Here is a 12,464-nt window from a genome sequence, read left to right as displayed (position 1 = left end):
ATTCCGCTCAGATGCGGAACGATGAGCCATGCGGGCAGTTTCGTGCCAGAAAAAAAACCTTTCAACAATGGACGAAACGTCGCAAATCCTTTCTCCTGCGATTCGTAAGCACCAGCAAGCAGCTCTTGACATACGGCAAGCTAGTCGTCACCATGGATCTCTTCTCCTTTTAGGTCAATTGGTTGCGCGCAAAGTAGATCCGAGTCTGCCCGCTTCATATCAGTCCCACTGTCCGGTCTTCCTGGCCATCCGGTAGTGGACAGCTGTAGCCGAACCTCTGATCTTGATAAGTGAGTCTGGACCTTTTTGATATACAGCGATGCTATGAAATGATGATCTTGTGATTTTCACTTATAGATGTTAGACTTCCTATACTCTTTGAGTGATGTGGAGAAAATTCACTTCCTGACTTTTTTTTTCAATGCGACAATGTCGTCCTTCGTACTCCAACTGTGAGACAAGTGCAGGCTAACGGCATATCAGCTAAACGAAAAAATAGCCACACTGCACGACAATGTGCGGAATCATAGGTTGTATACACGCTGACAGCAAGTCGCCTGCTGCCGTCGAGATACACGATGCCCTATATCTACTGCAACACCGTGGACAAGATGCATGTGGCATAGCAACATGTGCAGCTGGCGGACGCATATATCAGTGCAAGGGCAACGGAATGGCCGCCAAAGTCTTCCACGACGGCTCCCGCGTTGCCGACCTCCCGGGTTACATGGGCCTGGGCCATTTGCGATATCCCACCGCCGGCAGCAGCGCAAACTCGGAGGCCCAACCTTTTTATGTGAACAGCCCATACGGCATCTGTTTCACACACAATGGGAATCTTATCAATGCTCCGGAGCTCAAGGAGTATCTCGACAAAGAGGCGCATCGGCACATCAATACAGACAGCGACAGCGAGCTCATGCTTAACATCTTCGCAAGCGAGCTTAACGAGACTGGGAAATCGCGTGTCAATGCGAATGATTGCTTCGCTGCTTTGTCTAGGATGTATCAACGCTGCATAGGTGGCTGGGCCTGCACCGCCATGATTGCCGGTCAGTACTTGTTGGGAGCTCATTTGGATGGTAGCACACGGCTAACAATGCGCGTTGCAGGATTTGGTCTGATTGGATTCCGCGATGCGTATGGTATCCGCCCCATGGTGCTGGGCTCCAAGCCGTCGGAAAGTGGCCACGGCATCGATTACATGATGGCCTCCGAGTCCGTAGCACTGGTACAATGCGGCTACAAAAATTTTGTGGATATCAAACCCGGCGAAGCGGTCATCATCGAACGCGGGAAAGAGCCCGTGTTCCATCAAGTTCAGGAACAGCTTGCGTACTCACCTGACATTTTTGAATACGTTTATTTTGCTCGTCCAGACACAATCATCGATGGCATCGATGTTGACGAAGCGCGCCGAAGTATGGGCTTCAGGCTCGCGGCGAAGATTAGACGAGTTTTGGGCGAGGATGGCCTGAAAGACATTGACGTGGTCATGCCGATACCTGAAACCGCCATTACGGCAGCACAGTGCGTCGCGGTGGCTCTGGGCAAGGAGTACGTCCAGGGTTTCGTTAAGAACCGCTACATCTTCCGAACATTTATCATGCCAAATCAGAAGGCAAGACAAAAAGGTGTCCGCGCGAAGCTGAATCCGATGCCGAAGAAGTTTGCCGGCAAGACGGTTCTCCTTGTGGACGACAGTATCGTACGAGGAACGACTAGTCGAGAAATCGTCATCATGGCCAGAGAAGCTGGCGCGAAGAAAGTCGTCTTCACAAGCTGTGCACCCCCAATCACCAACCCTCACATTTATGGCATCGATTTGGCCAGTGCGTCGGAGCTTATAGCACATCATCGCACCCAGGAAGATATCGCTAGGCACATCGGTGCAGACTCCGTCATCTACCAAGATCTGCCAGACCTTGAGCAAGCCTGTTTGTCTCTTGCTCCACCCAACGGACCAAAACGCTTCGAGGTCGGCGTCTTCTGTGGCAAATATGTCACCCCCGTCAGCGAGGGTTACATAGAACATCTCGAACGGATCAGGGGCGATAGGAAAAAGGCCAAGCTCGTAGAGAATGCACGAATGGCTGTCAACCAAGGGATTGCTGACATCAACACCATAAAGCTCGCGAAGAATGGCGCCACTTTGGACACGAACGGCCAGATTGTGGCTGCAGCAACTCCGGGGACCGAGAAAGACGACCCGTTGAGTTCAATGAACAACGGGATGGTCAGTCTAACGGGCCAATTTGAGCAGGACGACAGTCACAGGACAGAACCCGTCAGCTCGACGCAAGACATTAGCTTGCATAACCTCAACGACTTTCAGGGCCAGAGATAGCTCTCAGGATGGCGGATATAGTGCATTTCGTAGGGTGGATAGGGTCGGGGAAAGTGCCGATGACATCCGTCGGGACACTCGTTAGTAGAGACGGGAAATACGGCAACGTACTTGAAATCTGCACAGTTCGAGATGTGACACAGCCAAACAAACCGTTGTATGCCTGGTAACATCGTCTATCCTCTACTTCACGTCCATCTCGAGTTCTCTCTCTTGTCCCACGCGGTTCTCAACCTGCGAGAACGCAAGATCCATGCAATAGATACGCTCATCTTTCGTAGCTTGTTGCATTTTTTTTTCCCCAAACGTGTTCTGCGTCACGAATAGATATAACCAAAAACGTTTCATAACGAGATTCGCTCCCGCTTTTTTTTCCCATCCCTCTTATCATAATTGGTCTCGACTCATGCTTACTTTCTGAACGACGTCGAATGCAAGCATGTCGAGCCACTTCGACTCGTCAATTTGACACTCACTCACCAGCGTCGTCCTTTTTCTCTCCCTCCTGACCCTCCTCCTCCTCGTCGTCGAGATCAAAGATTGGATAGCTCAACAGAGCCGCGATACCACCCAGCGCCTCCAGCCGCTTGCCGCTCTCATGAGCCTCGCTGAGCACCCTGACCTCTCCCCCCTCGACGTCTCTCACCCTGTCCACCAGGGCCACCCACTTCTTCCTCTCCTCCACGTTCTGATTGCGGAACAGATTGTTGCTGATCAGGAGGACCCCACCGCCGCGTCCGACGGCGCCCTTCTCGACGCACTGGAGCACCTCCTTCGGCCCGTACCACGCCTTTCCGTCGTCCCGCCGCAGGGACGCGTAGAACTCGTCCAGCAGCTGGGTCTCCCTCGCGAACTTGGTGTCGCGCAGCTGCGACGCGACGGCCGGGCTCTTCATGACCTCGGCGAGCGCCGCCAGGTTCGCCGAGCTCGCGTGCGTGATCGTCATCTTCTTCACCAGCGCGCCCACGCTCTTGCTGTTGGTCCTCGCCGCCTCCTCCTTGACGAACTGGTAGAAATTCTGCGCCGTGAACCCGGGACTGGCCAGTAGCACCGCCGGCAGGTTCTCGGGCGGCGTCGTGCTCAGCTCCATGTGCCTGCTCATCGTCTCGAAGACGAGCGTGTAGAACCTTTTGACGCCCTTTTCGTAGTCGCCCCCGATCGATCGCTTCTTCGGTATCGGACTGGACACGTGCTGGACGATCTTGGTCTGGTACTCGGTCACGTAGCAGATGTTGGCCATGCCTTCCTGCATCATGATCGCCCACAGCATGGCCCTCTGCTTGCCGCTGTCTATCGCCTCCTTGAGCTGCTGAAGCGCTACGCTGTCCCATCCTTCGCCTTTGGCAAGGGTGAACTGCCTGTTGAGCTCGAGATCCAGCGTGTGGAAGCTGCCTAGCGAAACGAATTGATTCGCCTCAGCTACTTTGCCGGCAACCTGCAACTTAGAGTCTGCGGCGTCGAAGTCCAATTTTGTGACCTTGATGGTGAGCGTCGTGTGCACCCGTTCGGATCTCGTGCTGCCCGCTTCCGACGTGCTCGTCAATCGTCGAACAGCGGAGGCGCGGAGAAGGTCGGTGGGCTGTATTAGGTTGTAGGCGTGCCACTGCAGAGTCTCGTTAGCTTGCACGCTTTGACAATCCAAATACAGGAATACCATATCTTCAGGCTCCTCGGGAATCAGAGTGACGGTGCCGGAGCCGTCTTTGGCGATCTGCTGCTTGACCAGCTTCATTTTTTGCTGGTCAGGCTAATGTTGTCTAATGTGGACTGAGGCTAAGGTCTTCAAATCGTGCAGCTTTACCTAAAGCTCATGTTGTAGACCTTCAGTCTTTCTTTCAGCCAGTGTGTCACTGTAAAAAAAATGTTTTTTGACGCGTGGACGATTCAGATTCGCTTCAGTGGGTATGCTGTACATGTAACGAGCCTTTCTGGCGGGGTTTGCACGTCACTCTCTTTATCGATAAGCAGCGCTCCCAAGGGTTACCCGTCATAGGATGTGCATCTTCTAAAGGACGGAAATTCGTATGAAGCCTCTGATCGTACGTTCCAATGTACACGAATTGACAATTGAGATGATTATCTACTTCTGACCGACTTGCAGAACGCCTTCATGCGTCTACAATGAATTAATTCCGACATTCTCGTGTTCACTGTGCGGACTGTGAACTTTCAAATCGACTTTCTAGCCACGCGGATACAGTCCATCGCCCACATTCACAATAGTCTAGTGTCCAAAAAAGCTAGGAGAATTTTTGAAGCCTCTCATGGGGATTTTGCGTTGCACTGGTCGTACGTAGGCCCCAGTCATTTTCGTGTCCGGGACCCGCAACAAGGTGACATGCCTTATCCTAGCAGCACGAGATCTAGGCTAAGCAACTCCTGAAACACACAACAGAATGGCAGGAGAGTACAAGAGTTACTCCGCAGTTGTGGGGTTATATTTAGGGGTTTAGTGGGTTTTGCAGAGCTCAAGAGCCTGGAAATCACAGCGCCCGTCGTTCGACTAATGAACTCAAGCTGAGGCAGAACCGTTGAGATAAAGATGCAGTTCTTGCTGAGTACGCACGGCTGGTAGAGCTTCAGGCGCTTTGACGGAACCGCTGGCCAGTGAAGAAAGAGCAAATTAGAAATAGACGAGCGATGGCTTGGAGGTGTGACCCCATCAAGCAGGCGGACTAAAAAATCGTGATCTGAAGCGCGCTTAGACGAAGCCACATCGCGAAGCACAGATGAAGCACTACGATAGCAAAGCTCCTCCCAAGTCAGAGGCGCACGCCAACCGCCTGTTGATGGGGGGGGGGCTATCAAGATCCTCATGCGTTAATTAGGAGATGCTTGTTCACTGCGGACCTAGTGTAAGGCTGCTGGGCGGGTAAACTGGCAGCGTCACGCATCCAGAACGTCGCGGACAGCGGTACCCGGTGTCAGGAGAATGCTACTCCATAGGATCGACGTGATGGGGAAACTGCATTGGCTCGCTCTTGTGGGCGCGTCGCAGGATCCACGATATCAGCAGCGGCAGAAAATTGATTGTGGACATAGGAGCTGTGCGCTAAACTGAAGAATTCACGTTTGCCCTCTGAATATAGTGATACGCTTTCAGGATCGACGTGAACGATGTGCGTTTTGCCACCGCATTCTGAAGCACCAAGTGGTTCGGGCCTTGTCGAGATGGCGTCGAAACTGTCAAGCCATATGCAGGTACGTCCGCCTGAGGCTTGAGATCGGCATGATGACACAGAAAGGATTTTTGGGCCGAGTCTGCGTAGTTTTGGTACCGAACGAATTATCGGGCATCGGCGAGTCCTTTGCTCAAGCGAAATTACGCTGTGCTATTCTCAGAGTCACCGTAGGTCAAGGGCATTTAGAGTGCTTGGCAAACATCCGGACTCGTGCATATTAAAACTTGAAATAGTAAGGACTTTGCTGTCGACTCACCGGCAGTCGAGAACGCGTGCCGGAATAGCAATAATTGCGCTCGTCCAGGTCCTTCGCGACATTCCGTCCCAGGATCGGTGATAAGCCTCGCGTAGCCGATGACAAGAGACGTGTACATCCCACGCTGCTGTCGTGCAAAATGGTCCTGTGCGTCCGTTTGGGATGACGCTGCAGTGTGCTGCACGCGTCTCCCGCACGGGCACACAAGAAACAATTCGCAGGACGGGCAGAAAGCTTACCTATTCCATTTGACGCTAATCAACCTAAACAGTGAACGTTTTGGCTAATCGTGCTATACCACAATAGGGGCCCATTCTGGGAGGCTGACGGTAGGTCGGCGGCTTTTGGCTGGCTCGGACTTTTGGGCTGAAGCCACCACGATATGGGGCGTCGTTTGAATTTAGAAACATAGGAAATTTGACACCTGCAGAACGGGTTTTAGTACAAAATTATTGCGCAGAAACGTGCAGTAGGCGGGTCTGGAAAAGGACTGCACGCCGAAGGAGAATTAAATCGCGCTTGCGTTTGATGATCCTGTGACGTTTCGCCTTGCCAGAATACCGGTCTGATGATGAGTGCAAAAAAAAAAAAAATTCACAACACTACGTATGCGCGCGAAGAAAGCATGGGGGGAAACTAGGTGCGGTTGAGGCTGCATGCTGAAGAGGATCCAGCGGGTTTCTCATCCTGATCCTTGAGCCTGCGCTGCTCTCCCTCCCATTACCACAGTATCCCCCTCTCGTGGCAGCCAGGCAATCCTTGTCGATGCGAAAAGGGGTAGTGGTGAGCTTGAGTGTTTTTTCCTGCTTTATCCCAAACGAGTGGAACGCGAGACTAGGTAGGGAATGGATACTGCTGATCTCTTGAGGTTGACTAGATGTGACCCAATAGTAAACAGAAAGACCATTCTTTTAACATGATCCGTCTGAAAGAATAAAAAGAAGAAAAAAAAAATTGGACAAGTCCATGTCTCTTGAATGTCGTCGTAACTCCGCTGTCCGATCGACGTGTGCAAATCTGTATCGAGTGACGATGTTGCAATTCATCAGCGTGTGACGCAGCGAGAGGTCGTCGATTGGGATCAACAGTGTATATCCATCAAATTTGAGGAAAATCTTCATGACAAAAACGCGACCAAGTCATTTGCCTTGGCAGGATGTACCTCTAGGTAGTCGTCTGCGTGACGAAGGGAAAATTTTACTACTGCACAATGATACCAGTCGACAAAGAAAGTACCAGACAGCCCCACCGCAGGTTGAACACCTGATGCTATGCACCACTCGAAAAAGGGCCACCAGGCGAGCAGACCGAATGAGCGACGATGCATCCAATCTGGTGTGAGCTACGCTAAAGGATATCTCGCAGCTTGTCGAAATGAAGGATGGCTGACAGCAAAAGCAAATCCTTACCCCAACTTTGACTAGCGTCCCTGCATCGACTGAGTCCCGAAGCCAGTCAAGGCAAAGGTCTTCGCTTATACTTTACCCTGATTGGGCGGCTCCCCCTTCCATGTTCGAGTTGCAAACAACGGGGTGCAGGTTCTGATTAGGGGAAGCTGTGTGTCACGGTCAGAAGATATGAGGACTTTGGGAGTCGCTCTTGGATCTTTGGTGGGCACGATCTGGGTACAGAGCACGGCCGTACTCTGGATATGCGGGGAACTGGTGCTGGGAGAGCCTCAAGGAGCGCCATGTAGATGGGTGGCAGTCTGTCTGTGGTGCCCTGGACGAACAAGATCTCCCAGAGGGCATGGAGTTGTGCAGCCACACAGCGCCTTTGCCGCAACCAAAGTGAAGCCGGCAGCCGACGCGCACATGAGCAGCTTTTCATCACCAGGAACACGGAACGCAGGTTGTCTCCAGCACCCCCGTTGCATGGGGGCGTCCGGATCGGCCTTGGCGTGAGCGGGTGATGGATGCGAACAGTGCACGTCCAATGGAAGGCTCGCGCTTGGTTCTGCTTCGATGCCAAAAGGTACCGGAATAGCAACGCTGGTCTGAATCCCAATAATTGCATGCGTCGTCAGTCACGGCCGAAGGAGCACTGCGCGATTGCTCAGTACGGCGCCTGTAGAATCTGAGAGCGCTTCGGCACGAGGTGGGCAACAGCAAGCGACCAAGCCGGCCAGAATTGGACAGGAGAGCTCGTCTTATCCTTTGGCCCCTGGCCGGATCTGGCCAATACGAGTCGGACTCAACGCGCGGATGTTGCCGTAAACGTTCGCTGATTGATGCCGGTGACTGACTACTGATGAGGAGTCCTAGCGTTTTCCTCCGCGACGAATCTCAAAGCATCTTGATGGTACAGAAAAGCTGGTCCCAAACCCGGCTGATTGCTCACAGGTTAGGAGCAGCTGTGCTCTGGGACCGAAAACCAAGTGGTACCTGCGGTCGCGGCCCAAAATTTGGGAGTTTGAACATGCCCGTTCGGGTTTGAAACACCATGTCATCACGGCGATGGTAAATTTAGATCGTGTCTGCACCCGTTCAAGGGGACGACCGGACAATTTAAAATTGCGCCTATACTTCTGCTTCCGAAAGTGGTTTCGATGCACATGGGAAGGGGTTTCCTCCCTACAGCGGAATCTCGTGCTCGCATGAGATATCCTTCCCATTTCGAAGCTCTTCAGTCTTCAGACTACTGCAGTGATAGACCCTGCTGGCGGGAGCTCATTCAAGCATCAGGCGAGTTTCAGGGGTGTCGCTCATCTGGCTGCGGAAAAGTTGCTGGTGAAGAGATGAAGGCGAATTTAGCACAGGCAGATTGGTCCGACGTTTTCCTTTCGTGTTTGTTTTATCGTCTCAGTCGTCCGGCTGCACCCATCGCGGGCTGGACAGCGAAGTCGCAGCGGTCCTTCGCCGGCCGTGAGTAATGAACGAATGCATGGCCCGATGTGTCACGCTCCGGCGGGCGGCTCGATGCCTTGACTTGCTCTCTTTTGTCGACCGTCCTCTCTCGTTCTGGCTCCGCGAAAGGAGAAAGAAGCAAGTCCTGCACCCCGAGCCAGCGGGTCACAGCCGCACGTCCCCCCATTCGCGACTGGCGCTGGACGCTATTGACCGTGCAGGACGGCTAATCCGCAAGAGTCGATGGCATAGTCCTTCGGGCGCCCCATGTGTGCGCTCTGCACACCCATGTCCTGGCTAGGTCAAGCGAGCACTCCCAGCTTTTTGCAAGCCGTCCCGCAGCTAGCAACCCTCCTTAGACCTTGCAGGTGGTGTCAGCGAGGAGGCAGCCGGTTCTGATTTGCAGGCCTCTCGACAGACGCGGGTGTTGACTGCTCTCGACGAACGACGATTGTCAAGCACGCAGTATATCTGTGCCATATGCCCCGGCCGTGACTGGGCCCGTCGCTTCCTTGCTCTTGTCTGCGTCATCTCGCTCGCGCTGTTTCTGGACATCGATCGCTTGTGTGAGCCAGCGACGAGCTGTTGCATCCTTCTCGCGTCCCATTTGATCCCAGCCCGCGGCCGATCCAGATCCAGGCGCTCGGGCCTTTCACTGCTCCTTAGACAGCCTAAGCCTGGCCGGATACATAATAAACCTTCAGTCCACTCACACAAAGAAGAGAAGCCTCCGTCTCCGCCTTCCGCTCATCGACAACGCCAGGTCCCTGGGGTGTACCAGAGAGAGAGTCGTTCGTCACCAGTCTCTGTCACGCTCTCTGTCTCTGCAGCAGCTCACGTTGCCGTCGCTCATTACACCCGTCGCACCCCCCGCCCGCTGTCTCTCTCTCCTCTTCCCTCACCGGCACCCTGCTCCTGTTTTGACGCGTTGTCATCAATCATATCTTGGATCCCTCTGCAACCCAGTCGCATCTCTAGCCGATCCTAGTCCGTGACCTTGTAACAGGGGGGAAAAGGCAAAGGCTCATTTCGACGTGGGTTCAAGGACACTTCGTGCTTGCTCGTTAAAACAAAGGCCCACCCGGCTGTATCTCCAAATCTTCCCCCAAATATTGGGCCTCGCGCAGCCTTGTTCGACCTCGCCTCGTCGCACAGCATCTGCACAACCTGACAATCCGGTCTCGCTCAAAGCTCTTGTTCTACGGCCAAAAACCACTCGTCTCACCAAGCACTACTCTGCTTTGTCCGCGATCCCGTGCCTTGGGATCGGATTGCTACCTCGCTCGAAATTGCGTGGTGGCATTTGGGACTGACTTGCGCTGACTTGTTGCACCTGTTCGACCTATAGGCGCAGGTACCAACGACCGTGCTTTCTCTGGGCCACATCCAGCGAAAGGCCATCGAGAGCTGACGCGTGGTCTGCCTTCGGGTCAACAAACTCAACAATCTCCAGCAGCGCGTTCACTTCGCTTTGTCCGTCACGGGCTACAGCAAAGACTGTCCGCTTGGTCGTACACCTGAGGCGACCTTCAAAGCGCGGCCTGACCATTTGCAGGTGGTAGGAAGTTTCGCCTCCTATCAGCATCGAACGCTTTGGCCCCTCGGCCTTTAACAAGAAAACCACCGTCACCGTGGCTGCCGCAGTAGCTCATCCGACCCATATGCACCCTGGGCCGGATCCGATGGGTGCTCCAGCAAGCTTCGCGCAGCGCAGACCGAACGCTCCAAGCCTGCCTCAATTCGACCTTCCACCCTTCCCCAAACACCCATATTCGGTTTCAGGATCGCAAGCAGGTCAAACTCCTGCTAGCCTCGCTAGCGTTGGAAATCTTCTCACGCCCCCAAGCACAGTTGCAGGAGATGGTAACAGCCCACAATTGACTGGCGTTCCAAGTAGCAGTGCTCCACCTCCGGTAGCTTCGACATATGCACCGAATACTGGTTACGCAGCGTGGTCACCGCCAAATCAAGGCAATCCTTCATATGCGTTCAATCACAGCAACAACTCAACACAGTCGTATCAACATCCGCAGCAACGAACATACTCACCCCATCAGAACGTAGTCCGGAACTCGCAGTCCCAAGCGCAGGAGTCACCTATGCCAGCCGCTCATTACGAAGTGGCTCAATCCCCATATCAGAACTCGGGTCCGATGTCGACTCCCGCAACACTTGCTACGATGGGGCCGCCCCAGAGCCATCCACTACCGTCTCCACAGCAGCATTCAGCCCCTATGATGGGGTCATCCACTCCTGTCTCCAGCGCTGCTGGTCCGTCGCCTGTACACACGCAAGAACCATTCAGACCAGGTCCGTCGCAGTACTACTCGCATCAACCTCCAAATACCCCACACTCAGGCTATCCGTACTCGACAGGGCCATCTCCAACCATTTCTACCCCGCTAAGCGCAGGTGGTCCAATGACCTCCAGGCCTCAGATGTCACCGGCTACTCCAGGCCCTCTTTCAGCTCCTCCCGTAGGTGCAGGCCACTACCCCGGACGAGCATTTTCGGCCGGATATCCTGGTGCTCCTCATCATGGTCCCGTCCTCTCAAATTTGAGCAATCCTGGTGGTCCACCAATGCTTGTGGGGAACTTGCCCACGGGAATGATGAACTTCAACAGTGGCCACGCAGCTAGCCTGCAGCACATGTACAACAATTCGCCACATCCGCCCTCGCAGCCAGCACACAATGATCGTCCTTTCAAATGCGATCAGTGTCCTCAGAGTTTCAACAGAAATCATGACCTGAAGCGCCACAAGCGCATACATCTTGCAGTCAAACCATTCCCATGTGGCCACTGCGACAAGAGCTTCTCCCGAAAGGATGCCCTGAAGGTACGAGAGATTTGACAAATCGTGAAGTAAATGTGTATTAACGCTGGCCCATTAGAGACATATTTTGGTCAAGGGCTGTGGAAAAGCTCAAGCCGAGGCCGACGCTAAGAAGAGCGAAACATCATCAGATGTCAAGAACGAGAAACACGATGTCAAACCAATTCAAGCGTAATTTTTTCTCCACCAGCTCGAGCGGGCTTGATTGGCGTTGATTGTATCATTACCTTGTGAAAAGATAAATGCGGACTTGGGAAATGGGCATCATTAGGAGGGACGAGTAATATTCCCCAACGCCACGAATAGGAAACTCTGGGATTACAACGGGAAAGGAGTTTTTGTCGTCGGCGTGTTCTTCGATCGCGGATACCTATCTGTTCATACCTCGTCGCCCTTGTTACTCCTCCCATCCCCACCACTATTACATCCCTTTCAATATCGTCTTTGCTCTTGGGTATCTAGGCTCGAACGAACTCGAAGTCCGGAATGAAGGAAAAAAAAGCGCATTGTGTTCAGGTTTTTGACTGCGCATGGAAAGGGAAATGGGGGCAAGGGAATTATGAGCGAAGATTTTTTTTATCCGACACCACAATACCCTTAATGCCTTTTTTGACTTTGGAAGAATTGAATCATTGTTCTCTGACCTCAATGACGGTCTGCTTGACTTGCGGGCCTTTCCCTCTCTTTCTCTTCTGTCGCGTGAGACCAACGACCAGAACGCACAAAAGGCTTATCTCCTTTCGAAGCCCAGGTGGCCCAAGACTTCGTCAACTAGATGACATGACGTTGATCTGCGAAACTGAGATTGTCGCGCACGGCACACGCTTTTGTTAGGAATACTTTCCCTATACCGACTAGCTTCACTAATGTAAGCCACTTCGGAAGGGTTTAGCTTCCTAGAGCAGAGGAACAATGTATAACAAGAGCTTATTGCGGAAGGAATACAATAAGATAGTTATGTTTATGACTTAGAATAGTCTGAGCTTCAAGAGTATG

The 12,464-nt window shown here is 53.0% G+C and overlaps 3 protein-coding genes across 3 annotated transcripts; 2 read left to right on the top strand and 1 right to left on the bottom strand.

Annotated features, from left to right (window-relative positions):
• The first annotated feature begins 54 nt into the window (after nucleotides 1-54).
• On the top strand, nucleotides 55-2,708 carry PV09_07686 (amidophosphoribosyltransferase). The gene is made up of 3 exons (XM_016361490.1): nucleotides 55-290; nucleotides 484-1,052; nucleotides 1,113-2,708. Exons 2-3 carry the CDS (start codon nucleotides 515-517, stop codon nucleotides 2,345-2,347), a joined length of 1,773 nt encoding a protein of 590 aa, XP_016210569.1. The 5' UTR covers nucleotides 55-290; nucleotides 484-514; the 3' UTR covers nucleotides 2,348-2,708.
• PV09_07685 (mRNA surveillance protein pelota) lies at nucleotides 2,427-4,250 on the bottom strand. The gene is made up of 2 exons (XM_016361489.1): nucleotides 4,002-4,250; nucleotides 2,427-3,950 (listed from the first exon to the last, which is right to left on the bottom strand). The coding sequence occupies exons 1-2, from the start codon at nucleotides 4,077-4,079 to the stop codon at nucleotides 2,820-2,822; spliced, it is 1,209 nt and encodes a 402-aa protein (XP_016210568.1). The 5' UTR covers nucleotides 4,080-4,250; the 3' UTR covers nucleotides 2,427-2,819.
• Nucleotides 4,251-9,151: 4,901 nt separating this feature from the next.
• On the top strand, nucleotides 9,152-12,111 carry PV09_07684 (uncharacterized protein). Its single transcript, XM_016361488.1, has 2 exons — nucleotides 9,152-11,471; nucleotides 11,527-12,111. Exons 1-2 carry the CDS (start codon nucleotides 10,293-10,295, stop codon nucleotides 11,641-11,643), a joined length of 1,296 nt encoding a protein of 431 aa, XP_016210567.1. The 5' UTR covers nucleotides 9,152-10,292; the 3' UTR covers nucleotides 11,644-12,111.
• The last annotated feature ends 353 nt before the right edge of the window (nucleotides 12,112-12,464 follow it).

Source organism: Verruconis gallopava (assembly GCF_000836295.1).
Source record: "Verruconis gallopava strain CBS 43764 unplaced genomic scaffold supercont1.32, whole genome shotgun sequence".
NCBI lineage: Eukaryota > Fungi > Ascomycota > Dothideomycetes > Venturiales > Sympoventuriaceae > Verruconis > Verruconis gallopava.
This window is presented reverse-complemented; position numbering and strand designations above follow the sequence as displayed.